This window comes from Callithrix jacchus, chromosome 18, assembly GCF_049354715.1.
Source record: "Callithrix jacchus isolate 240 chromosome 18, calJac240_pri, whole genome shotgun sequence".
Lineage (NCBI taxonomy): Eukaryota > Metazoa > Chordata > Mammalia > Primates > Cebidae > Callithrix > Callithrix jacchus.
The window spans coordinates 8,100,340-8,126,750 of NC_133519.1; the positions used below are offsets into that span (position 1 = coordinate 8,100,340).

Here is a 26,411-nt window from a genome sequence, read left to right on the forward strand (position 1 = left end):
GGTATTATATCCTACATTCAATTCGGTGGTGATGTTTTCTTTCTGTTTTTTCCTATCTGCCCCTCATGCTGCGGGGTGAAACCATGAATAACTTGACTGGGGGAATAAGTCATTTGTGAAAGAAAAATGATGGAAAATTTTTAGAACACTCAGACGTGCAATTTAAGAAAATTCTGAATTTTATTACTAAGGTCTTATCTCTATTGTATTTTGGGTTTCTAGAGGCAAATGAAGGTTAAAGCATAAAAAGTGAATCCAAAACAAACACCATCAAGCGCACTCAAAAGGCAGTTGTTAATGGTATTAGGCAACCACAACGTTGTTACAAAAGCAGGCTTTTAACAGGCTTATCTGCCAAGACGCTTTGATAAGCAGCTGTCGCCCATACAGAGTTAGGAATCATCTTTGGTGCTCAAGGAGCCCGTAGGAGTAAGAGCCATCATACAGAGAAATGCAGTTACGTTGAAGCTTGGAAGAGATCACATGAAGAGTCTAGCTCCTGCCTTACCTCTTCCTAAGTTAACCATAAATTACCCGACAGCTATAGCCACCAGAAAGACAAATAATAACAGAAGACAGTCACACATGACGAATGGTTTCCAGTGAAGGTTTTCTTTAAAGAGACAGTAAACAGGTGGCAACTCATTCCTCGAGAAAGGATTCCTGTTCAGTACCCACAAACAACTCTCAGATAAACAGCCGAGGCTATTTGTTTTCATCACATCTCTGTATCTTCAGAATTGGAAGAAGAATGTGAGGCTGTACTGTGGGCCTGTGTAAAAGAAAAATAGTTCACAGTTGGTAGAGTAACGGAAGGGGTGATCTAGCCTAGGGCCGTGTGACCTGAGTCAGGTGACCTGAATCTACACTTGACGGTTTTCAACATGTTGTTTGACACGTGAACAAATTCCTTAATGTCTGTTTATATTTTTTCTTGTAAGACTAGGATAGTAGTCCTGGCGCGGTGGCTCACGCCTATAATCCCAGCACCTTGGGAGACTAAGGCGGGTGGATTACCTGAGATCAGGAGTTCAAGACCAGTCTGACCAACATGGTGAAACCGTCTCAAAAAATAAAAAAAGACTAGGAAGTCAATTATAGTACTATCCTAAAGAGAAAGTGCAGACTTTTTAAAAGACAACTAGAATAGTCTTTATATAAGCATTCTAGAATACAATCAGTGGGCGTTGTGTGTTCATTAAACTGGGTTTATTCAAGTTAGTATTCCACCAATTAGAATTAAATTAATGGAAAGAAGAACAATATTGAGTTAAACTTTTTTAGAGTCTTGGCTTTGCTATAAATTTCCTTTATGAACTTGGATCAGTCCGTTTACTTTTGGACCTCGAATTCATCTATGAAAAATTGGGCAAAAATATAAAACTGACACTTATCAAGAAATTTAATCCAAATATATATAGAATGCCTAATCTTTCCTAGTAAAAAAAAATGGACTACCTGTCAATTATTTTAAACAATATTGTCTGACTATCACCATTTACGTACTCACTGTGAGCCAGGAACTATTCAAAGCACTTTATTAATATAGTTAAGAATAATCTTAGTTAACATGATCCTGATAACAATTATCCCTGTTTTATGGGTGGGAAAACTGAGGAACGGAAGAAATAAATCTGTTTTCCCACAGCTGACCGATGACAGAACCAGAATTCATACCGAGATCATCTGATTCAGGCTTTTCTGGGGGGTTCCCATTACAATACTGATAAACTTTTTACCTGTTATCAGCTCTAGACAACTGCTGTCAACTGCATGCTGTGAAAGAAATCTGTTGTCCTTATACTGCCTCCTGTCCTCTACAATAACTTGATTTGTTAGTTATCTTTACATTGTCATTTTCTAGTTTTTAAAGAAAGCTGTAGCAAACAGACAATAAACACACTCATTAGGGACTGTACCCACACCCTAGTGAATTAGATCACGAAAGAAACAGACCAACACTCACTCGTTCTTTCGCCATGTGTGAGTCAGGCTCCGACTCCACCACTGTTCCTTCTTTAGAATCTGGAGGGCTGTCAAGCGGATCCGCCAGGGAGGAAACAATAGGGATTTCCTTAGCTTGGAAATAGTCATAGGCTTGCTTTCCGCAGACTAAAAGTGTGACATTCTTCCCACTGCTCTGGATTCTGTCCACCACCTTCTCATAGGCTTCCTCCAGCACATTCACCCCATTCACTTCGATGATGATATCCTCATCCTGCAGCCCAGCCAAGTCAGCAGGGCCACCCTTCTGCACCTGTGAACAGAAGGCCTGCGTTACCTATTTCAAATACAGAGAAGGGCACATCAGACCAGCTCTCCTTCAGGGGAGAGATGAGGAGCTCAAGAATTTATTCTTAACCATGTTATTATTTCTCCTTGAGGTACAGAAGTTGAGAGAGCTGATGCTTTTCTATTTCTGAAAGCTGTAACTTCCATACTCGCATGATTAGCAGTATTATAAATCGTGGTTCCGTGTCATATTATATGTGTTCTGGGGTGAAGCGGGATGAACAGATCCCCCTTCTTCACTCCCAACTTCAGAGCTATAGGGAGTCTTCTCACTATCAGTCCCGACAGGGTAAGGGGTGTTATGCCAGATGCACAGAAGCAAACAAGTATGACTGACTGACAGGGCTGATGGTGACTGTCAACTAGAGTTCAGTCAGCTCACACTGTTGGGAACAGACGGTTGAGAAGCAAAAAAATGTGAGCTGACAACATACTGGTTGCTAACCTGAAGGTATGGGACCATGACAACATTGATCTGAACCCACGTGAGACCCTCGATGTGTGCCTTCAACGTAGTCTCTCTACTAAACCATCAATGGGTGGGAGAAGCTGAGACTATCCTAACTGTGGCTGTGTTTGTTGAGCCGCTGGAACCAGATTACCATACCTCTTTGATGAATGAGCCTGGCAGACCCCGAATCGAATTTAAGTGAAAGCCATAGCCATTTTCACCTTTAGCCAGCCTGCAGAGTTTGGGCTTATGATCTACTTCCTCTGTAGTATCTGACGGACTTGAGACTTTCAGAGAAGCGAAAGTAGGAGCTGGAGCCTCCTTGACAGAGCCATTGGGCAGTTCTTGACTTTTATAGTAGAGAAATGGAGAAAAATGAGCCTTTTGAAAAATAAAGGGAAGAACATTAACTTATTTGTAACCAAATAGTTATACTTTGTTAAATGTGCTAATTTTTAAGGTATCCGTATCATACACTCTTCTTCCAGATGTGTCTGATTGTAGGCTGTAAAATTTCTCTACTGCCCCAACCAGGAAAGGTATAAGATTGTACTTTGTAGTGGAGTAATGTGTATACATGCACACACATGTACATGAACATAAAACCAGTATGGGATGCTGTACAAGGATCTAAAAAGATGTCTAAAAAATTGCTGTCAATTCACTCAGCAATCTATACATAATCCCCTGCTGGGAAATGACACGTGACTGACTAGCCCAGTACCTCATGCAGAGTACATTCTTCCTGCCTTTCAGAAAGATGGTCTTCAGAGCTCCTTAGACACATTAGGAAAAGTAAAACACGACCAGGCGCAGTGGCTCACACCTATAATCCCAGCACTTTGGGAGGCCGAGGCGGGTTGGTCACAAGCTCAAGAGATCAAGATCATCTTGGTCAACATGGTGAAACCCCGTCTCTACTAAAAATACAAAAAATTAGCTGGGCATGGTGGCGCGTGCCTGTAATCCCAGCTACTCAGGAGGCTGAGGCAGGAGAATTGCCTGAACCCAGGAGGCGGAGGTTGCGGTGAGCCGAGATTGCGCCATTGCACTCCAGCCTGGGTAACGAGTGAAACTCCGTATCAAAAAGAAAAAGTAAAACGCAAGACACTTGTGATGGTTAACGTTAGGTACCAGCTTGACTGGATTAAGGAATACCTAGAAACCCAGCAAGGCATTATTTGGGTGTGTGTCTGAGGGTGGTTCCAGAGGGGACTGGCATGCAAGTCCAGATGAACTCAGAAAAGGCAACTGTGTCTGTCGTCTGCTGGAGCTTGATACACTCTTCCTCTCCTGTGCTTGGACATCAGAATTCCAGGTTCTCAGGCCTTTGAACTCCGGGATTTACACTGGCAGCCCCCCAGGTAGGTTCTCAGGCCAAATGCACAGAAGGAGACAAGTATAACTGCCAGTCAGGGTTGATGCCGGTAGTGTGGCTCCGTCAGATTTGGACTGGCATCCCAGGGTCTCAAGCTGGAGAACAGCCTGTCGTGGGGCTTCTCAGCCTCCACAGTCACACAAGCCAATTCCCCTAATCAGCCTCCTCTCATCCCTGTATCTATATATCCTATTAGATCTGTCTCTCTGGAGAATGCTAATGTAACACTTTTTATCACTATCTGAAGACTCAAAGCTACCAGAAGAGACCAACCCACATACACCATAGTAACTGGTGAGAGGGTGACAGCTATTAGATGGTCACGTATTGTAACAAAAGTTAATTCCAAGCCTTGCTGCTTCCCAGCACCGTCCCCTTCCAGTCCTGGGATCTTCTGTACTCCTTCACCATGTATTGTAACCATTACTGTCACTTACACCTAACTCTCACATCTTTCAGCACTTCTAATTCATACCAACTCCCAGACCATCCATGTGAAGATGTCATGGTCTTGAATACCAAAGAGGCATAGAACAGGAAACACTGATTTTTTTTTTAATAGAAGAATTAAGAGCCTAACTGGCTGTTTTCGTTGAGACAATTAGAAGGGTGGACCTGGGTATGGTATGGTCCTGGGTCAGCAGCTAAATAGCTGCCCGCAACTGTCCGGAACATTTGTTGGCGATGAACAGGAAATTGAGCAGTGGAAGGTGAGCACAGTGTGGGCTCTACTGCAAATCGCACTGTTTAGCAGCCTGGCTAAAATTAGATTTTGAGTCCTCTGGTTATCATGTCTCACCACAAGACCACACCTCCTTCCTTTCTATGCGAGAATACCACCAGCGTAGAACCTCCTACTTACCCAGTTCAACTAACTTCAGACCTCAGTGATACACTTGCAACAGTTCCACAATGGAGTCTTTCTCTTTAAAATATGGAAAATTATCAGGTGACTCATTATGTGCACAAATACCTCTGATAACACTACCTGAACAAGCAAATCAACTGTACCTGACAGTCACAGCTCATCTTGAGGCAAAGTGCAGTAACATTAAAACAATGAAATTGTGGCCGGGCTTGGTAGCTCATGCTTGAAATCCCAATACTTTGGGAGGCCAGGGTGGGCAGATCACTTGAGGTCAGGAGTTCGAGACCAGCGTGGTCAACATGGTGAAACCTCATCTCTACTAAAAATACAAAAATGAGGCCAGGTGTGGTGGCTCACGCCTGTAATCCAAGCACTATGGAGGCCAAGGCAGGCGGATCACCTGAGGTCTGGAGTTCAAGGCCAACCTGACCAACATGGTGAAACCCCATCTTTATTTAGAAAAAAAAAATTAGCCATGTATAGTAGCAGGTGCCTATAGTCCCAGCTACTCAAGAGGCTGAGGCAGGAGAATCACTTGAACCCAGGAGGCAGAGGAGAACCAAGAACACACCACTGCACTCCAGCCTGGGCAACAGAGGGAGACTCAAAAAAAAAAAAAACACACATAATGAGATTTTATTTATTTATTTATTTTGAGACAGAGTCCTGCTTTGTCACCAGGAACCAGGCTCACCGCAACCTCCGCCTCCCGGGTTCAAGCAATTCTCCTGCCTCAGCCTCCTGAGTAGCTGGGACTACAGGCGTGTGCCACCATGCCCAGCTAATTTTTGTATTTTTTTAGTAGAGACGGGGTTTCACTATGTTGGCCAGGCTTCGGCCTCCCAAAGTGCTGGGATTACAGGCATGAGCCACTGTGCCTGGCCAAGATTTTATTCATGCTTCAGATATTTGGGTGTCTGGTTTGTGCCCGGGACTGCTAGAGGGCTTTGTTTTATTCACTAATATATCTCAAAGATCCACCCTTCACCCCAACCTACAGGGCTTACTTTGGAGAGGATGAGGGCAAGCCTCGTTTTAGATCAAAGTTCTATATTAACCAAAACAGAAAAATTACAGTTAAATCATTCTATAAGATCAGGAGGGGGTTAGAATCCCCTTTACAACAAACAACTTCAGCAGCCGCCTCCAATTCCTGCTTGACTTTTTCTGCCAAATTCGAAATGACTCATCATTCATGGCAGCTGCAGTTGGTTCTTTTTTTTTTAAAAAAAAGACAGGGTTTTACCACATTGGTCAGGCTGGTCTTGAACTCCGGACCTCAGGTGATCCTCCTGCCTTGGCCTCCAAAGTGCTTGGATTACAGGCGGCCAAGTATGTTAATATATTTTCCATATCTCCTTTCAACTTTAATTAGCTGGTTAGGAGGCTGGGCATGGTGGCTCACACCTGTAATCGAAACACTTTGGAGGCCACGGCGGGTGGATCACCTGAAGTAGGGAGTTCAAGACCAGCCTGACCAACATGGTGAAACCCCCATCTTAAAAAAAAAAAAATTAGCTGGTTAGGAACAAGTAGCATGCCATTAAAGACTTCTATTCAGGTTGATATCAAGTATTTTCTGGGTATGACAGTTCAAGTAACTAAAAAGGCCATTAAACCAATTCATTGTTTAATCCTGCTTACAAGATTCCCTTGAAATATCTCATGAAAATGTGCTGAGGGAGGAATATGGTATAACGAATTACAGATCCAAGAATTTGGGTTCAAATAGCAAAGTACTTAATCTCTCTAAGCTTCAGTTTCCTAATCTATGAGGAGGGCCTAATATATCACCACCCATCGTATTCCTCCCTCTGTATCATTTATTTTGGAATCTGCTATTATTGCATTTTACAGAGAACATTTATCTTGTTCATCTTTACGATAAACACCTAGCAAGACAGATGGTACTTAGAAGGCCCCCAGATACCTGTTAAACTAGACTGAACCTCAATTCTTGTATTAAAAGTGTTCAAAAAAACTTAAAACACGCAGTAGTAGGTGTTATAAGAGCTAAGAGAAAATAGAGTGAGTTTCATTCAGCTTGGTCTTAGTCTGTGTTTCTCTTATTTGCTAAGAGTTTACGAGCTGTTTAATAATCCTTTCTAGGCTTTTACACGCCATTGATAGAACTTAACTGACCTAAAGCTTAAAATCTAATTGTTCCCTATTTTGGGAACAATTTTATTTCCAGACTTAACGTTCTCCATAGATTTTCTCAGATCACCGAGTAAGTCCGCAAATGGTTTCAAAATCTTAAGAACCAAGCACTTAAAACTCCTCAGTCATCTGGCATTCTCGTCACGACCAGCTGGAGGTCAGTTCAGCCTTAATGACGATTGTTAGGCGTCTTCCAGTTAAAGGAGCAAAGTCCTAACAGTGCAAAGTTTGAGGACAGGAGTGAATGGGCCCGGCCTTACTGCGCGAATCGATGGCTATTATTCATATTACTTACCAGCCTGTACATGCTGTCTGTCTCTTTGTCTACCACCAGCAGTGAAGTCTGATCTCCACCCTTTCTAATCATTTCCACCACACTGTCATGATCCAGGGTTTCCACAGACTCGCCGTTGACAGCAACTACCAGGTCATTGTTCTTCAAGCCGGCCTCTTCTGCTGGACTTCCAGAGTCTATGTCCTTGATGATTTGACCTGCCCTCCCGCACCCCCAAAAGTAAAATGATCAGTAAGTCCCCTAGAAAAATAAACATTTTCTGCTGGAGCCCAAAGTCCTGATGAAATAGATAGAAAAGGCATGCTGAGTACAACTCCCCTCCCAGAAAGCTTATCGGCACATTATCTGTTTGTTTCCTGCTCAGAACTCGCTCCAGGAAGTAACCCGGCCATTAACAATGAAGGAGTCTTAATGAAATACTCATGTTACTAAAAGTGCCTGACATTCGGTTTGACCCAAATAGGTACTAAAGGTCTGCAGGTTCCCAGGAAGTCGTGGGCAACTTGTAGCCACGTGTCTTATGTAAAAGCTGTCGTAAAAGACGCGGAAGAATAAAGAACAAAACCCAAAACTGTGGACCTTAAGCAAGCCATGCTGGCATTTTAGTAGCAATTGGACGTGTTCGGTTGAGGACGTATTTGTACGTACACTCCTCAAGGATGTGCCTTTGGCCTTCTGACTTCAACTATCTTTACTGGATGCCGCCAGAGCCCTCACGTTTTTTTTTCTTTTTCTTTTCACTGAGTTTTGCTCTTGTTACCCAGGCTGGAGTGCAATGGTGCGATCGGCTCACCGCAACCTCCACCTTCTGGGTTCAAGCAATTCTCCTGACTCGGCCTCCCTAGTAGCTGGGATTACAGGCACGCGCCACCATGCCCAGCTAATTTTTGTATTTTTAGTAGATGGGGTTTCACTTTGTTGACCAGGATGGTCTCCATCTCTTGACCTCATGATCCACCCACCTCGGCCTCCCAAAGTGCTGAGATTAAATGCATGAGCCACCGAGCCTGTTTGTTGTTTTTTGGTTTTTTTTTTAACAAGCTCCTGTTTCACTTTTCCAGCTAGCTGCTGGGTATCTCCAACAAAATATCTCACATATTTCTCAACTGTAATGTATTCAAACCAAAAATCAGCTCTGCCCTTTCTCCTTCCCAAGGCCCCTCCTCCTGGTTACCTGTTAGTGTAGTGACATCCTCCTAGTCACCAACACTTAGCAACTGATTCTTCCCCAGCATCCAGTCCCCGTATCTAGATGATGGCTAAGTCCTCTGATGCTACCATCATGGCTTACACATCCCACTTCATCTACCCTGAATGCAGTTTGTACTAATTCCTGCCTGGAATTCTACCTAAACTATGACGCACCTTCCTACTGCTCTCCCTTCCCCAGTCCTCCTCTTAGATGCAGATCTGCCTTCAGATCCATCTCAATACACATTCCTGACCAAGTCACTTCCTGGTGCAATGAGCACGGATTTTGGAACTAAACAACTATTTTGCCTTACATAATTACTGTATCTTCTCCAAGTCCTCCATTTCAGCAATTCTTGCATAACTGTCAGGAGTAATTGAGAGGTGCAAAGCCCCCAAGATGTTACAGGCTTTTTTTCTTCTCCCTTTACTGCTCAAAAGACAACTCCCCATAGTCTAATGAGCCAAGTCCAAACTGGTCAATCTTCCATCCAGGTCCCCTCATCACCTCTCTCCAACCTGCCCTTCCAATGAATTCTTTTTTTTTTTTTTTTAAGATGGGGTTTCACCATGATGGCCAGGATCCACCCACCTCGACCTCCCAAAGTGCTAGGATTACAGGCATGAGCCACCGCCCCCAGCCATGAATTCTTACACTACACATCATATGCCAATCAAACTGTGCCCATCTCCTGGCTGTGTTCACATGACTCCTACCTTCCTGGAATGATCTTCCTTGCCCCAGCTCTGTCTGCTTTCCCAAATCTATTCAGGTTATAAGGCCTGAACTCAAGTGCCACCCCTACCAGGAGGGCTTCTGGTAGGTACCTTTTTACTGAGAAAAGCTTACTCTAACCTTGAATTATCACAGTGCTTGATCTGCCCCTGTGTGAAGGTATTTACCTCTATCTCCCTTCATTATGCACAGAAGTCTCTTATCTGCCAAGTGTGGTAGGCTCCTTGACTAAAGAATTCCTGCCTGATTCATGTGATACTCTTTCTCCAAGGCACTGAGGATGTTTTTAACAAAATCAATCAAATTAATATTTGATGAATTAATGTAAACAGAGTGAAAATAGCAACGTATGAGTGACTAACAGTTTATACGGCCTGAACTCATGTTCTTTTATGAATTTACCTTCCCTGAAAGAACCTAGTGCTCTTCCTATTGAGCTGCAAGGAAGGAGGACTCCTGGCTCTCATGCACACCTGGGCCTCAGCTCCAGCAGCGAACTGTAGCTGGCTCACACCGGCTCACAAAAGCCGATTCTTAGCAGTACTTCTGTGTGTTCAGTGACATCGTGTTAGTAAGTTGAAATTGGACATAGGGGAATATTTACATCACAAAAAGCAAATGCTACCAATTTGGACTTTCCCCCACCCCCAGAGCCATCTTACCAGGATACAAATTCTGCCTCATCATTCAGCTATGGAAACTTTAGGATGCCCAATATCAGACCCTCATGTGACTTAGAATCTGACCCAGCTGTGCCTCCTTGTTTCTTGCTGTGCCCCTCATGCATCAGGTTGGGAGCTGAGAGCCTAACAGAACTCTGGAGTCAAACTGGATGAGGAGCTTGTTGGTTACACTGTGAAGTTTCCTGCTCCTGTGCCTCACCTTTCTGTTCTGGGCCTGCCCTCAGATAGAAACCGTAGCCATCCCTTCCTTTCCTCATCTCCACAATTCGGGGCTGGCGGGGTAACAGTTTCAAACTGGCTGTTTCTCTTTTGAATTGTATCTTCTGCTCACGGTGATGCTTGTCAGTTTCTTTGTCCACCAGCAGGAACATGACACGGCTTCCTGACTTCTTCACCTGCAACAACACACAGACGAGGAACCACATCAACCCCCAAGAACAATGTAAGGAATAAAAAAGTTTCCAGCTGGGCGCGGTGGCTCAAGCCTGTAATCCCAGCACTTTGGGAGGCCCAGGAGGGTGGGTCACGAGGTCAACAGATCGAGACCATCCTGGTCAACATGGTGAAACCCCGTCTTTACTAAAAATACAAAAAATTAGCTGGGCATGGTGGCGCGTGCCTGTAATCCCAGCTACTCAGGAGGCTGAGGCAGGAGAATTGCCTGAACCCAGGAGGCGGAGGCTGCGGTGAGCCCAGATCGTGCCATTGCACTCCAGCCTGGGTAACAAGAGTGAAACTCCGTCTCAAAAAAAAAAAAACTTTCTATATAAAGGCACACGGTCTCTAGGTTCCACACAAGATGGGGATAGAAGGCCTGCGTTTAGCTGCAATACTACGTCCTACCAGCTGACTGATAGGTATCTACCTCCACAGCCATAGTTGTTTTTCCCTTACTTATGACCCACCCACATAGGTACTAAGCCCAAGAAGGAGCTGGAATTCAGAAAACCCATAAAGGTGTGTAGGTAAAGGCAACAATAGGAGTTTGGAGAAAAAGAAAGTAAAGCTCCACTTCAAAAAATCATTCTACAAAGAGAAGTTAGTCAATGTTTAAGGTTCCATGTGACCTCAAAGGAGAATCTGTTATCCTCTACTTCCTATGAAATGTTTCAGTATTGCTGGGTGCAGTGGTGCACGCCTGCAATCCTAGCACTGTGGGAAGTCAAGGTGGGCAGATCACCTGAGGTCGGGAGTTCGAGACCAGCCTGACCAACATGGAGAAACCCCGTCTCTACTAAAAATACAAAATTAGCCAGACATGGTGGCGAATGTCTGTAATCCCAGCTACCTGGGGGGCTAAGGCAGGAGAATGGCTTGAACCTGGGAGGCGGAGGTTGTGTGAGTGGAGATCATGCCACTGCACTCCAGCCTGGACAACAAGAGTGAAACTCCAGCTCAAAAAAAAAAAAATTTCAGTATTATCGACTCAACAGTAATTTTATTGACTGAGACAGAGTTTCACTCTTTTTGCCCAGGCGGGAGTGCAGCTGCACAATTTTGGCTCACCGCAACCTCTGCCTCCCAGGTTCAAGCGATTCTCCTGCCTCAGCCTCCCGAGTCGCTGGAATTACAGACATTTGCCACCACGCCCGGCTAATTATTTGTATTCTTAGTGGAGATGGGGTTTCTCCATGTTGGTCAGGCTGGCCTCGAACTCCTGACCCCAGGTGATCTGCCCACCTCAGCCTCCCAGAGTGCTGGGATTACAGGTGTGAGCCACCAGGCCCGGCCCTCAACAGTGAATTTATTATAAATTCAGAGGGTGGTGGCACATGCCCGTAATCCCAGTACTTTGCAAGGCCAAGGCGTGCAGATCACTTGAGCCTAGTTGTTCAATACCAGCCTGGCCAACATAGTAAGACCCTGTCTCTACAAAAAATATAAAAATTAGCCAGGCGTGGTGGTGCACACCTGTAGTCCCAGCTACTCAGGAAGCTGAGGTGGAAGAATCACCTGAGCCCCGGAGGCTGAGACTACAGTGAGCCAAGGCTGTCCCATGACACTCCCACCTGGGTGACCGAATGAGACCCTGTCTCAATCCAACAGTTGAGAGGGGGCTCCCAATCAGATACAAACCAGATCCAAAAGGTAAAGGTAGTAGTTTTATAGACCTCATGTGAAATCAGGGGAGGCTTTATTCCAAACCTCTATATCAACACTGCTTATACCTGTAGTGTGGTCTGTTCACCTTTAACATGAAATCAACTGGGTACTTTTTCCATCATAAACTCATGCTGACCCTACCACCATCTTCCTGTCACCTCCAATGAGAACAGTGGAAGACAGGGTAAGAAAGTACCCTTTGGGGCATACCTTTTCAACCACTTCCTCGTGGCTGGCATCCTCTACGTTCTCTCCATTCACTTCAATCAAGTGATCATCAGACAGAACTCCAGCCTTCATAGCCACACCCTGAGGTGTAATGTCAGTCATGTATACCCCCTTTTTACCTGGAAGAGAGTAGAGGTAAACTCCATGGGGAGGCGAAAGTGACTCCCTGCTGGATGCTAATCTGCCATGGTGACTTCTGATGGGCCCCAGTCCTGTGAATGCCTCCTGACTCTACTTCATTTACCGTCCCGAGTGTGAGAACATGTCAGCCTTGATGTTATCACACAAATTACAGGCCATGATGTAGAGCATTCTTGCCAATCGCAGAGGGCTGCCTTCATACACCTTTTCCCTGTGACAGAGCAGCCCTGTGTCTGGAGAGTAACACTGCAGAGACTGTGGTTTCCGGCTGTCCAAGAAAGTTTGTAAGTTCTCCGACTATATTCCAATATACCGACAAACTGGATTTGCCCGCCTTGTCCTTTGGCTTCTCAGCTCCTTCGGCATCGGAGGACTGTAAGGGCACACACCACCCTTTCACAGAACACTCCATTGCACAGAAAAACCAGAAGTCCGATGGTAAAGACTTTTCTCCCAGTAATGTAAAAATAGAACTTCCAGTTTTAGAGCTAACTCAAACAGCCTTTGGCTTCTGATCTAAAATCACAGCGACAGCTCCTAACACAGAACTTGACACAGCCTTCACTCAGTGGGTTAGAGTAGAATTGTTGAATAGAATTTCTGAGGTCAGCTAAATGCAAAGATGGAATCTTAGGCGGCCCTGGCCTCTTGAACCGGGGGTTACTGTGTCATACGCCCTTTCTTCACGTTTGTAGAATCGGAAAGCGTCTATCACATGCCAGTGAGGTCATCTCACCCATACAGGTGAACAAGGACAGGCACAGGAGGGAGAGAAGAACATGAACATATTTAGGTGGTTCGATTCTGGTGCTACTTAGAGAAATGCTGTTGCTTCTTCAAAGACATTAATAGAGCAATTCCCCTTTAACCACGGAAGATACATTCCAAGACCCCCAGTGGAGCCTGAAACTTTAGACAGTACACCCAACCCTACGTGTTTTAGCCTGTGCTTACATGCCTATCATAGTTTAATGTCTAAATTAGGCACAGTAAGATTCACTGAGGTAACCCTAGCAACCTCAGCATACAATATTTTTAATTTTTTTCTTCCCCGAGAACTTTTCACTTAATAGAAGCACTTGCCAGCTTTTTTTTTCTTGGAGACAGAGTCTCGCTGTGTCATGAGGCTGGAGTGCAGTGGTGCAATCTCAGCTCACTGGAACCTCCACCTCCCGGGTTCAAGCAATTCTCCTGCCTCGGCCTCCCAAAGTGCTGATGGGACTACAGGCACGCATCATCGTTCCCAGCTAATTTTTGTGTTTTGAGTAGAGACGGGGTTTCACCATGTTGGCCAGGATGGTCTCGATCTCTTGACCTCATGATCTGCCTTCCTTAGCCTCCCAAAGTGCTGGGATTACAGGTGTGAGCCACCATACCCAGCCTTTTTTTTTTTTTTTTTTCCTTTTTTTCTCTTAAGATAGAGTCTCACTCTGTCACCCAGGCTAGAGTGCAGAGGCACAATCTTGGCTCACTGTAACCTCTGCCTCCTGGGTTCAAGCAATTCTGCCTCAGCGTCCTAAGCGTGTAGTCCTAAACTGGGACTACAGGCGTCTGCCACCATGCCTGGCTAATTTTTGTATCTTTAGTAGAGATGGGGTTTTGCTGTGTTGGTCAGGCTGGTCTCGAACTCCTGACCTCAGATGATCTGCCTGCCTTGGCCTCTCAAAGTGCTAAAATTACAGGTGTGAGCCACCGCGCCCGTCCCTTTACAGCTTCTCCAACGTATCTGAACTGCCAGCATCACTACCGTTGCATTTTGGGCTATTACTTTTTATTGATACATCACATTTGTACATATTTACAGGGTGTGTGTCATATTTTGATACGAAAAGCATATAATGAACAAATCAGGGTATACAATTTAGGACATCCATCCTTAAACATTAATCATTTCTTTGCGTTGAGAATATTTTGAATCTTCTTACGGCTATTTTGAAATGTACAATACGTTGTTAACTATAGCCACCCCGCGGTGCTGTCTAATGTTAGAGTTTCTTCCTTCTCTCTGTGTGTTTATACCCATTAACCTTCCTTTCTTCAGCCCCACCCTCCCCACACCCCTCCCAGCCTCTGGTATCTCTCATTCTACTCTCTGTCTCCATGAGATCCACTTTTGCTTTTCTTAGCTCCCACATATAAGAACATGTGATATTTTTCTTTGTGTGCTGGGTCATTATGAGGTAAAATGAGGGTTATTTGAACACTGTACTCTAATACCGCGACAGCTGACCTGATAAATGAGTGGTAAGTGACTAACAGGCAGGTAAGCACATGGCGCATGGAGATGCTGGACAGACGGACAATTCACGGCCAGGACGGAGCCGGACAGCGCGAGGTTTCATCACGCTATCCATAATGGCTCACAATGCAAAATCTGTTATTTATGGAATTTTCCATTTACTGTTTCCAGATCACAGTTGTCCGCAGGTAAGGTAACTGAAACTACAGGATAAGGGGGCACTCCTGAATTTCAACCTAGGCAAGGGATCGCTTGGTGATGACTACCTAAATCACTTGTAAGGGGTAACAGTACCTTAAACTCTGCTTCCTGAAACCCTCAACACTTCTCATGCTACCTTGTTATGTATCTGTCAGGAAGAAAACACTTTCCTCATAAAGCCAACCGAAACCATTCACCATGTGCATTAGCACATAAGCCACGAGTAGAATCTGAATTACGCTTTTCCCTTTTTTTTTTTAACCACTTTTCTGATAATAGGCTTCTAAGACATGTCAAGCTTCCTTCGAGTACCCACACCACCGCGTTTCATAACCGACAAAGCTGAGAGATACCCCTTATCGTGAGTTTACATCTCTTGGTACAGGTTAAATAAGCCTTACAAACTGTTTTGAATTTGCCATGGGCCTGCTGCCGTACCACTTGCCAAACCATGACCTCCACCAGTGATTCTCCAGCCCCGGAGAGAACTTGGGCCAGCTAACACAGCTCCTCTGGTTCCAGCCAGCGTCCCCAACGGTCAACTGAACACAGGTTAGTCTGCACCTCTGAAATTCTAGAAACAGAACTTCAAGTGCTTCCTGATGGTCAGGATTTCTCAAATCACTATGTACCCCTCAGCCAGAGCTCAAAGATGCACCTCAGAACAGGTGGGGCTGAGCCACAGCCGAGGATACTATCAAAATGTTACAGGAGGGTGGAGATTTTTGCAGAACTCTCGGCAAAGGTAACAGTGCCCGCACACAGTAGGTGCTCAAGAATTTGTTGAAAAAATGAATGAATATCTGGGCACTCAGGTAGAAAAAGGCGCCAATCTTACTCAAAAGTAGTGTGTTGTTTTTTTTTTTTGAGACGGAGTTTCGCTCTTGTTACCCAGGCTGGAGTGCAATGGCGCGATCTCGGCTCACCGCAACCTCCGCCTCCAGGGTTCAGGCAATTCTCCTGCCTCAGCCTCCTGAGTAGCTGGGATTACAGGCATGCGCCACCATGCCCAGCTAATTTTTTGTATTTTTAGTAGAGATGGGGTTTCACCATGTTGACCAGGATGATCTCGATCTCTCAACCTCATGATCCACCCGCCTGGGCCTCCCAAAGTGCTGGGATTACAGGCTTGAGCCACTGCGCCCGGCCGAAAAGTAGTTATTAAGAAGAATCTTGGTGGGTGACAAGTGGTGGCCAAAATATAAAAATAAAGAAGAATCTCATTTTTCTTGCCTCTCATTCCGTATTCTCCCCTCCATTTTCACCATAAGAGAGCCAGAAAGGAATAACAAGCAACCCTCTGACCCCCTGACCTCAAAGCATCCTCAGTCTTCAAGGTCAGGTCCCTGACATTTAGGGGCATGAGTGCCTCATGTCCCCCATCCCCATGGCTGTCTAATGTCTCTCCCCCACTGTACAACTTACAAGGAGAGAGAGAGGAAGAGGGTGGGCAGGCAGGGCGGGAGGGAGGGAGGAAAGCTGCTGGGAGCTATCTAAAGCAACTGAAAAGTCAGCCAAAGAAATGTCATTCAGCAATAGCATCTTTTTTCTGGAAGCCTGTCTGTGCCGGCACCCCCCACCCCCCACCCCGCAAACTCACCTTGGACAGTTTTCAGAGAGAAGCCATAGCTGCCGCCCTCTTTCATGAGGTAGCAGAGCCGGGGCTGGGTCCGAGACTGCACGCCTCCATTGATGACAGGAGAGAGTGTGCTATCACTCAAACTTGGCTCATTCCGACTTCGACCCAACTCTTTCAAGTCTACCAATGTGTTCACTGCTTTCTCATAGGAATCGCCGTCTAAAACTAGCAAAGTCACTGAATTCCCACTCTTCCTGACCAGATCCACAACCTAGGAGGGAAGAAGAAGAAAACTTTAAAAACCCTCTATCAACTGCCAGAGGGAAATGCTGACCATCTGACTCAGCGTCTGGCCTTCAAGACCCTGCTACTTGGCCCCCGACACCCAAGTAGAAGCAGGTGGTTCCACAGCCGCCTCCATTGCTGCCCTCCCGAGAGCCCGGGGCAGATTAGGCTGAGCTCCTGGCACTGGAATCTAGAGTGTGGCCCAACCCCAGCCCAGCAGGTTCTTAGGTTCTTGCAAGGACTGGTTCTTTCTTTCTTTTTTTTTTTTTTTTGAGATGGAGTTTCGCTCTTGTTACCCAGGCTGGAGTGCAATGGCGCGATCTCGACTCACCGCAACCTCCGACTCCTGGGTTCAGGCAATTCTCCTGCCTCAGCCTCCTGAGTAGCTGGGATTACAGGCACGCACCACCATGCCCAGCTAATTTTTTGTATTTTTAGTAGAGACGGGGTTTCACCATGTTGACCAGGATGGTCTCGATCTCTTGACCTCGTGATCCACCCACCTCAGCCTCCCAAAGTTCTGGGATTACAGGCTTGAGCCACCACACCCAGCCGGAATGGTTCTTTCTAGAGAGGAGTGTTGCCCGAGATTGTGACCGTTCCTCCCAAGTTCATGGGGACAGCGCAGTGTAAGGAAAAGAGCACACTTTCGGGGGCAGACAGGACAGGGTAAGGTCAGACCCTCCCATATATTCATGGCATGAACACGTCAGCAAGCTAAGTTACCTGTACTTAGCTTTATAGTCTGTGAGACTGTAACATCTGCCACACGGGGTCACGATGGGGACTTAAGATAATGAATATGAAATTGCCTGGCACCATTTTTGGTATATAGCAACCATGCAATTCATGGTAGACCTGACGCTATTCAAATCCAAGAATAATGTTTACAGTTCTTGGTTCCTCACAGAGGACCTGAAAGCCAACATAAGGTACAGCGAGAAAGGGGTCCTCAATGAGAACACATGGACACAGGGAGAGGAGCGTCACACGCTGGGCTCTGTCAGGGGGAAATAGGGGAGGGACAGCGGGGGGTGGGGAGCTGGGGAGAGACAGCATGGGGAGAAATGCCAGATATAGGTAAAGGGGAGGAAGACAGCAAATCACACTGCCACGGGTGTACCTATGCAACAGTCTTGCATGTTCTTCACAAGTACCCCAAATCCTAAAATGCAATTTAAAAAAAGAAAGGTGTCCCGCCTTGCCAGTGGCAGCCAGGAAAGAACCAAACTCTACCAACCCCCAAAATTATAATCAGCAGAGATGTGGGCTTCAAAGAGGCCCTGAGAGAGGAGCTCGAGTGTCTCATTCACCTGTGTATGTTCTTCGTCATCCACGAAGACACCGTTGACACTGAGAACTCTGTCCCCGTCCTGGAGGCCAGCCTTCTCTGCCGGGCTGTCCTTCTCAACCACCCGGACCAGGTGGCCCTTGGTGTCCTTCTCAATTCGCAGGAAGAAGCCGTAGTTTTGCCCTTCTTTCTTGGACAGTTTACATTCTCGGGGGTTGAAGGTGGAGGTCATCTCTGTGACGAAAAAAAATTAATAAATCCATAGAAAAGAAAATCTAAGGCCAGGCGCGGTGGCACATGCCTATAATCCCAGCACTTTGGGAGGCCAAGGCAGGTGGATCACGAGGTCAAGAGATCAAGACCATCCTGGTCAACGAGGTGAAACCCCGTCTCTACTAAAAATACAAAATTAGCCAAGTGTAGTGGTGGGTGCCTGTAGTCCCAGCTACTCGGGAGGCTGAGACAGGAGAATCACTTGAACCCAGGAGGCGGAGGTTGCAGTGAGCCGAGATCATCCCATTGCACTCCAGTCTGGGTGACAGAGATGCCATCTCAAAAAATAAAAGCAGAGAAACCAGGCCTTAGAGCTGGTCCAGCATGTTGGAGATGCACTAGGAAAGGTGACTATTAAGGCCCCTGAAGTCTCTAGCCAGAGCAGAGCAGAGATGCCGGATAGAGAAGGGATTCCTGTGGCTAGGTCGGGGCTCTCCCTCCTGGACGCTTTGTCACCCAGGCTGGAGTGCCGTGGCACAATCGCGTTCACTGCAGCCTCTAACTCCTGGGCTTAGGCGATCCTCCCACCTCAGCCTCCTGAATAGCTGGGGCTACAGGCACATACCACTATGCCCTGCATATTAATTTTTTTTTTTTTGAGACAGTGTCTCACTTCGTCGCCCAGGCTGGTCTCAAACTCCTGGGCTCATGTGATCCTCATGCCTCAGGCTCCCAAAATGCTGGAACTACAGATGGGAGCCACCATGCCTGGCCCGAACTAGCTTCCATCTCCACTGTCCTGCCCCTCCTGCCGCCGCTTTGCAGGAAGACAGGACAAGTGTGAAACCAGCAGTGGGGGGCCCCGGCATTATTAAGGGAAAGATTCCTGCCGGTGCCCCCGACACCTGCTGGCTGAAAGCTTTTTCTGTTATAGGAGAATAAGAACGGGGGCCAGGACAGCAGGAGGCTGACACAGAGGGCAGCTGGCCACAACAGAGAGCTGGAGTCTGCTCTTTAAACCACCTGCAGGCCAGCCCTGAAGTTCCCCTCATCACAGGTCCCTACTTACAAATCAGAATAAATCACCTGTCCCTTCCCTCTTGCGGGGACAAGAACGGATGACCATACAGGATATGGGAGAGGGTGGAAAACAGGCCACGGAGTGCTCCCTGCACCCTGGAAGCCATGCCATGGTGATCCAGGCTTCATGCCCACAGAGACATACACTACAAATTGGACAGGAAGCCCCCCACTGCCCAATGCCTGCCATCTCATGCGATGTCAGCAAAGTCTGAAGGCCATGCTGCCAACTCAGTAGCCAAGAAAGGAAGAAACAGACTCCCCATCATGCACCAAGGCAGGAAAACAGCAAAGCCACACTCACCAGTGGTCAGTAGCAGCGCCTTGGGAGAACTCGGCAGCTCCGCCTCAACAGCTGTGACCAGCTGCTGGGAAACCACCACCCCGGGATGAAAGGAGAAAATGTGGCATCGCCAGAGCTGAGTCACAGGCAGACACGTGCATGTGGCCCATTCCAACTCCCTCAGCTTTCACTCCTCTTTCTGCTGATTCCGACCTGTGAGCATCCGTTCAGTTTCATCTTGAGTTCACATCTACGTCCAAGCTCACCTGTAGGTCCCTTACACCTTTCAATTTCACGGAGCCAAAAGACCCCAAAAGAAAAAACAACTCAGATGGCCGGGCGCGGTGGCTCACGCCTGTAATCTGAGCACTTTGGAGGCCAAGGCGGGCGGATCACCTGAGGTCGGGAGTTCAAGACCAGCCTGACCAACATGGTGAAACCCCTCTTTAAAAAAAAAAGTCCGGGTGCTGTGGCTCACGCCTGTAATCCTAGCTCTTAGGGAGGCAGAGGCGGGAGGATAGCTTGAGCCCAGGAGTTCGAGGCCTGCCTGGGCAATATAGCAAAATCCCGCTCTCCACAAAAGGGAAAAAAACAAAAAGACCAAAAAAAAAAAAAAAAAAACCAGAAACACAACTCAGAAAAGAAAGATGAGGCCTCAATGTATGTTACTGGGAGGACCAGACAATAATTATATAAATGAATGAATAAGCTTATTTCAGATAATGATACTTGCCATGAAAAAAATAAAACGGAATGTGAAACAAAACATGCAAAGCCCTCTTAAACTTTAGGGTAATTATCGGAGAACCTCGTTCAAATCCTACAAAATTTAAAATATGTCCTAAATCAGAATAACGGCCACCAGATACTGTGTTCTCATCAAGAGATGAGGCTGTTTGTGATCAGCACATGCCTGCTGGGTTCTGAGGCACTCACAGCCAAGATTCTGCGATCTCACGCCCTGCAGTGTCAACCACAAGCTCTAACGTCTTTCTAGGCCAAGGACAGAAAGTGATGCCTCCTCACTAGGAGAACCAGCCCTGTGTTTGCAGCGCGAGGAAGAGGCAAAGGCTTTCCTGCGTCTCACTGGAGACCTGTGAGCCTGACATACAAGGAAACACAAATCACGCTTCTTGGCAGAATCTCAAGCTGACATTGTTTTACTTTTTATTTATTTATTTATTTTTGAGATGCAGTCTTGCTCTGTCGCCAGGCTGGAGTGCGGTGTCACGATCTCGGCTCACTGCAACCTCTGCCTCCCGGGTTCAAGCAATTCTCCTGCCTCAGCCTCGAGTAGCTGGGACTACAGGCACACGCCACCACGCCCAGATAATTTTTGTATTTGTAGTTGAGACGGGTTTCACCATGCTGGCCAGGATGGTCTCGATCTCTTGACCTCCTCAGCCAGAAGGTAATCTGATAATCTTTAAGACCTCAGGCATTCGAAATCAGTTTCTTTTTTGTCTAGTTGAAGCCAGAAAATTAGAGCCACTTTATACCAGCAGAAAGTGAAATCCTACCACACTAGTAGGGAAACAGCTACGCTGCAAGCCCCCGACTCCCTCCCGCCGCTATGTACCCCCCACCACGCAGCCGTTAATGGATTAATGCTGTGTCCATCAAGCTGCTTATGCCCAGGCCAAAATGATTAACTATTTAACACCCCCAGCTGCACCAATGCGGAAAGCAGGCCCAAACCTCAAAAGCCTGGTCTCACATGGGATCCTGAAACTGCTTCCTTTGCCATCTTGTAGCCAAGGGAGCTGGGCTGTGGTCCACCTCCAGGCCTGGTCTGTTAGTGCACATTCTGGTGTTACTCTGGCCCCTAATTCGGAGCTAGGGTCAGACTCTTTTATAAGACTCGGTCTCGCTCCATGATAAGGATGCCTGGGGCTCTGGAACACAGGGCCTAATTCACTCCACCCCATGTTCTGCCCCTTGACAAAACCTGGAGATCAGACCCCTATGGTGGATAGACACAGAGGTAGTGAAGGCCTATGGATTTCTAGAATATCATTAGCAGCAATCACCTGAAGCTGAAGTCCATTCAATCCAGCAGGCCTTATTCCCCAGTTCAAACAGCCAGAATACATGGTGGCATACACCTGAAGTCGCAGCCACTCAAGAAGCTTAGCAGAGAGGATTTCTTGAACCTGGAGGCAGAGGTTGCTGTGAGCCAAGATCGTGCCACTGCACTCCAACCTGGGCAACAGAGTGAGACCCTGTCTCAAAAAATAAAAAATAGGCCGGGTGCAGTGGCTCAAGCCTGTAATCCCAGCACTTTGGGAGGCCGAGGCAGGTGGATCACGAGGTCAAGAGATCAAGACCATCCTGGCCAACATGGTAAAAACCTTGTCTTGGAAAAAAAAAAAAAGAAAAGAAAAAATAAAAACTGGAGATGAGAGAAAGCTATAACCATTCCTGAGCTCCAGGGGGGAAATCAATAGCTGACCACAAAGTTGTTTATCTGTGGGAAAGAAAAAGTGTTGGCTGGCGGACAGGAACTGCTCCGGGGAAAGGGCCAGTGAGGTTTTCTCTTTCACCAATCTTATTGATGAAAAAGCTAATTATTCCTTTAAACTTGGCTTTCTTCCAAAATGATTAGATTATTGCTGCGAGGAAAGAGAATACTGCGGCCATGGTGAAGAAGAAAAGTTAGATCCCTTTCGGAAGTTAGGAAGCCTCGGTGATGACCGTGAGAAGGAGGGTGCTGTGACCTCTGCATGTGGCCAGAGTAGCAAGAACTAAAAGCCACTGGTCTATTTTCCATAGGAAAGCAGCAGCTGGTGGTACCTAGGGGACTTCTTCCAAGCCGCAGGCAGGCCAAGGGCACTCAGCTCCCAGACATCCTCAACGGGACTGATACACGAGCTCCATCCTGAGCAGCACCCTCACCAAGTCCTCTGAACAGAAAGCTGGAAGTCTGCACTGGGAGCTGTTCCTGTGAGACCCAAACAGCCAGAAGGGTTCAGCTTTGTTGGCCGAGGATGAGGAGGCCTCACCAGGCGGGGTGGCACACCCCTGTAATCCCAACACCTTGGGAGGCCGAGGCGGGCGGATCATGAGGTCAGGTGATCGAGACCATCCAGGCCATGGTGAAACCCCATCTCTGCTAAAATACAAAAAAATTAGCCGCGTGTGGTGGTGCATGCCTGCAGTCCCAGCTACTCAGGAGGCTGAGGCTGGGGAATCGCTTGAATCCGGGAGGCGGAGGTTGCAGTGAGCCGAGCTTGCGCCACTGCACTCCAGGCTGGTGACAGAGCAAGACTCCATCTCAAAAAAAAGAGGTCTCATTTCCCCCCGCAGTTTGTGTAACTGAGACTGGACACTACAGGATGATCCTCAGCAGGGCTCGTTGGAGAAAGAGTGAGACACCATTTCAATTGATCCCAGTGCCAGTGAGGCTTTAGGGAAGCCAGCCTGCCCTGTCAGCCTGCATGTCAAAACCACCGCTGTTCTAAGGTAACTGTTACATGTGTCCTATTTTAAAATATCATGCAGGCCAGGCGCAGTGGCTCACACCTGTAATCCCAGCACTTTGGGAGGCCAAGGCGGGCAGATGGAGATCAGGAATTCAAGACAAGCCTGGGCAACACAGTGAAACCCTGTTTCCACTAAAAATGCAAAAATCAGCCAGGCGCAGTGGCTCATGCCTGGAATCCCAGCTACTCAGAAGGCTGAGGTAGGAGAATCGTTTGAAGCCAGGAGGCAGAGGTTGCAGTGAGCTGAGATCGCACCACTGCACTCCAGCCTGGGCTACAGAGTGAGACTGTCTCAAAAAAATAATAAATGGATAAATATGAATAAATAAAAATAAAAAACATTATGCATCTGGGCATGGTGACTTACTCCTGTAATCCCAGCACTTTGAGAGAGAGGCAGGAAGACTGAGCCCGGGAGTCTGAGACCAAACAAAATGGGACCCTGTCTCTACAGATGTAAAAGTCTTAAAACAATTTAGCCGGGCACGTTGGCACATGCCTGTCGTCCCTGCCACTCGGAAGTTGAAGCAGGAAGATTGAGTACAGAACCTCAAGGATGAGCCCAGATCGCACCAGTGCACTCCAGCCTGGGCAACAGAGCAAGACCCTGTCTCTAAAAAATAAAAATAAATAAAATATCATAGCCTAGACAGGGAAGGGGCGAAGGTGGGGTGAAAGGATCTTGTTTTGGTTTGGTTTGAGATGGAGTTTCACTCTTGTTGCCCAGGCTAGAGTACAATGGCACAATCTTGGCTCACTGCAACCTCCGCCTCCTGGGTTCAAGCGATTCTCCTGCCTCAGTCTCCCAAGTAGCTGGAATTACAAGTGTGTACCACCATACCCAGCTAATTTTTGTATTTTAGTAGAGGCAGGGTTTTGCCATGTTGACCAGGCTGGTCTTGAACTCACAACCACAAGGGATCCACCCACCTCGGCCTCCCAAAGTGCTGGGATTACAGGCCTGAGCCCCTGTGCCCCGCTGGGTGAAGGAATCTTAAAGCCACTTAGCTCATCAAAACTCTGTGATCTCCTGCGAGCTACTCGGAACTCTCAAAGTCACTAGGAGCCTGGCAAAAACACCGAGCATTTCCCAAACACTAAGGCAAACATGGGGTTTTCTGAAACGTTTCCTGCTCAAAAGCAGAGTGCTATTTGTTTAACTCCTGTGAGCTTCCAGATGTCATTCTGAGAAGGAATTCTGGGCAGGGCACAGTGGCTCACACCTGTAATCCCAGCACTTTGGGAGGCTGAGGCGAGCAGATCACAAGGTCAGGAGATCGAGACCATCCTGACCAACATGGTGAAACCCCGTCTCTACTAAAAATACAAAAAAATTTAGCTGGGTGTGGTGGCGCGTGCCTGTAATCCCAGCTACTCAGGAGGCTGAGGCAGGAGAACCGCTTGAAGCCAGGAGGCAGAGGTTGCGGTGAGCCGAGATCGTGCCACTGCACTCCAGCCTGGTGACAGAGCAAGACTCTGTCTTGAAAGAAAGAAAAGAAAAGAAAGGGAAAGAAGGAAAGAAAGAAAGAGACAGAAAGAAAAGAAAAGGAATTCTGGAGCTGCTAGAGACCAGAGAAAACATGAGCCAGGGAAAGTAAATGCTTCTGAAGAAGGAAAATGGTAACTTCTTGAAGAGTGAAGTCCACAGAATATCAGGGTCTTCCTTCATCTCCTCAGTCCTAGGCTTTGTCCACCCACACCCAATCCAGCTGTCTCATGTGAGTGAGCAGAAAAATGTCGTTGAAATCATATAACTCTGCAGACTGTGTGAGGTGATGCTAACAGTAATAAATCATGTCATGATTCAAAAACTCTCTATGGTACATTATCTCATTTTTTTTTTACTTTTTTTTTTTTTAGCTCCCACCATGTGGGAGGGGATTCCAGAAAGCTGGAAATCCCCACATCATCTCATTTAACGCTCACAATCACCTTACAAATTTGTTTCTCGATCCTAGCTGCCCCTCAGAATCACCTGTAGAGATTTACAAAAATTGATACTTAGGCCCCACCTTAGGTCTAATGCAGACCTAAACCAGAGCAAAGGAACCAGAGCTTAAAAATCACCCTAGGTTGGCCGGGCGCGGTGGCTCACACCTGTAATTCAAGCACTTTGGAGGCCAAAGCGGGTGGATCACCTGAGGTCGGGAGTTCAAGACCAGCCTGACCAACATGGTGAACCCCATCTTTAAAAAAAAAAAAATCACCCTAGGCCGCCTTTGATGCCTCCTCTCTCCCCTCAGCCTCAGGATAACTCCCTCCCCTCCCTCATGGGTTACAGAAGAATGTCAAGACTGGGTGAACTAATCACAGCCACCCTGGGCTCACCTTCACCCAACTTGAGAGGCCAAGGTGGCAGCCGGGTTAGAAGAAGCCCTTGGTCACACTGTGCAGTCTTCAGGATCCTGTGTGGCCGCTATCAGTGCCCAACCGACAGGGTAGGAGTGGGCAGCAACCTGTGATCTACGCCTTGTGCTTCCCTCCCCAAGTTCTAGCTGAGTTGAGTGAGCCTAGAACCACACAGATAAAACCACCTCTAACAGTTCTCATGGGCTCTTTATGCTACGAATTAAGATTAGGGGACTGCTCCCTACCTCCCAAACCTAAAGCTTAAAAGCTGAGGCCAGTCCTCATCCTCCTCCAAGCATGTGGGCAGAATTCACTCAGGACTGAGGCCCTAGGACAAGCAATGAGGAAAAGCCGTGGTTGCCAGCTCGACTTCACAGTTCTCTGCTCCCTACCAATCTCTTCCCTTTCCCAAACAATCAGCTTCTCAATTAGCACGCTGGGGCAGGTGAAATCTGTCTAGGATCATGAACATAGTTCCTTCTATTTTCCACTTCAGCATCAGGAAGACATATTACCCAAGCCTGATTTCATTTCTTCATGCCGCAGGCATCTGCCCCTCGCTCATATGCAAAACACCGTCAGGTGGTTGATAGGATAAAGTTATACAGCCACCCTATTCTCAAGAGACTTTATAGTTGAATATAGTTAAGAAAATGTTTTAGAATAAAATAACTCTCCAGGCGCGGTGGCTCACACCTGTAATCCCAACACTTCGGGAGGCTGAGGCAGGTGGCTCACGAGGTCAACAGATCAGACCATTGTGGCCAACATAGTGAAACCCCATCTCTACTAAAAATTGGCCGGGCGTGGTGGCACGTGCCTGTAATCCTAGCTACTCAGGAGGCTGAGGCAGGAGCATTGCCTGAACCCGGGAGGTAGAGGT

General features: G+C 46.9%; 1 protein-coding gene across 12 annotated transcripts in view; it reads right to left on the reverse strand.

Annotated features, from left to right (window-relative positions):
* Nucleotides 1–161: 161 nt before the first annotated feature.
* PDZK1 (PDZ domain containing 1) overlaps nt 162–26,411 on the reverse strand; it is a 37,113-nt gene continuing 10,863 nt past the window's right edge. For 8 of the 12 annotated variants that reach the window (XM_054247755.2, XM_078355448.1, XM_035280092.3 and 5 more), the window contains 8 exons: nt 18,144–18,355; nt 16,567–16,816; nt 12,368–12,504; nt 10,254–10,449; nt 7,445–7,641; nt 2,900–3,124; nt 1,967–2,257; nt 162–772 (listed from right to left, as the gene is read on the reverse strand). In XM_054247755.2, coding sequence (XP_054103730.1) covers nt 719–772; nt 1,967–2,257; nt 2,900–3,124; nt 7,445–7,641; nt 10,254–10,449; nt 12,368–12,504; nt 16,567–16,816; nt 18,144–18,353 — 1,560 coding nt within the window. In that variant the 5' untranslated portion in view covers nt 18,354–18,355 and the 3' untranslated portion in view covers nt 162–718. Of the gene's footprint in view, nt 773–1,966; nt 2,258–2,899; nt 3,125–7,444; nt 7,642–10,253; nt 10,450–12,367; nt 12,505–16,566; nt 16,817–18,143; nt 18,356–19,718; nt 19,911–21,727; nt 22,807–26,411 lie in introns of all 12 variants that reach the window. The other 4 variants (XM_035280094.3, XM_078355443.1, XM_035280095.3 and 1 more) reach the window with 3 other exon arrangements.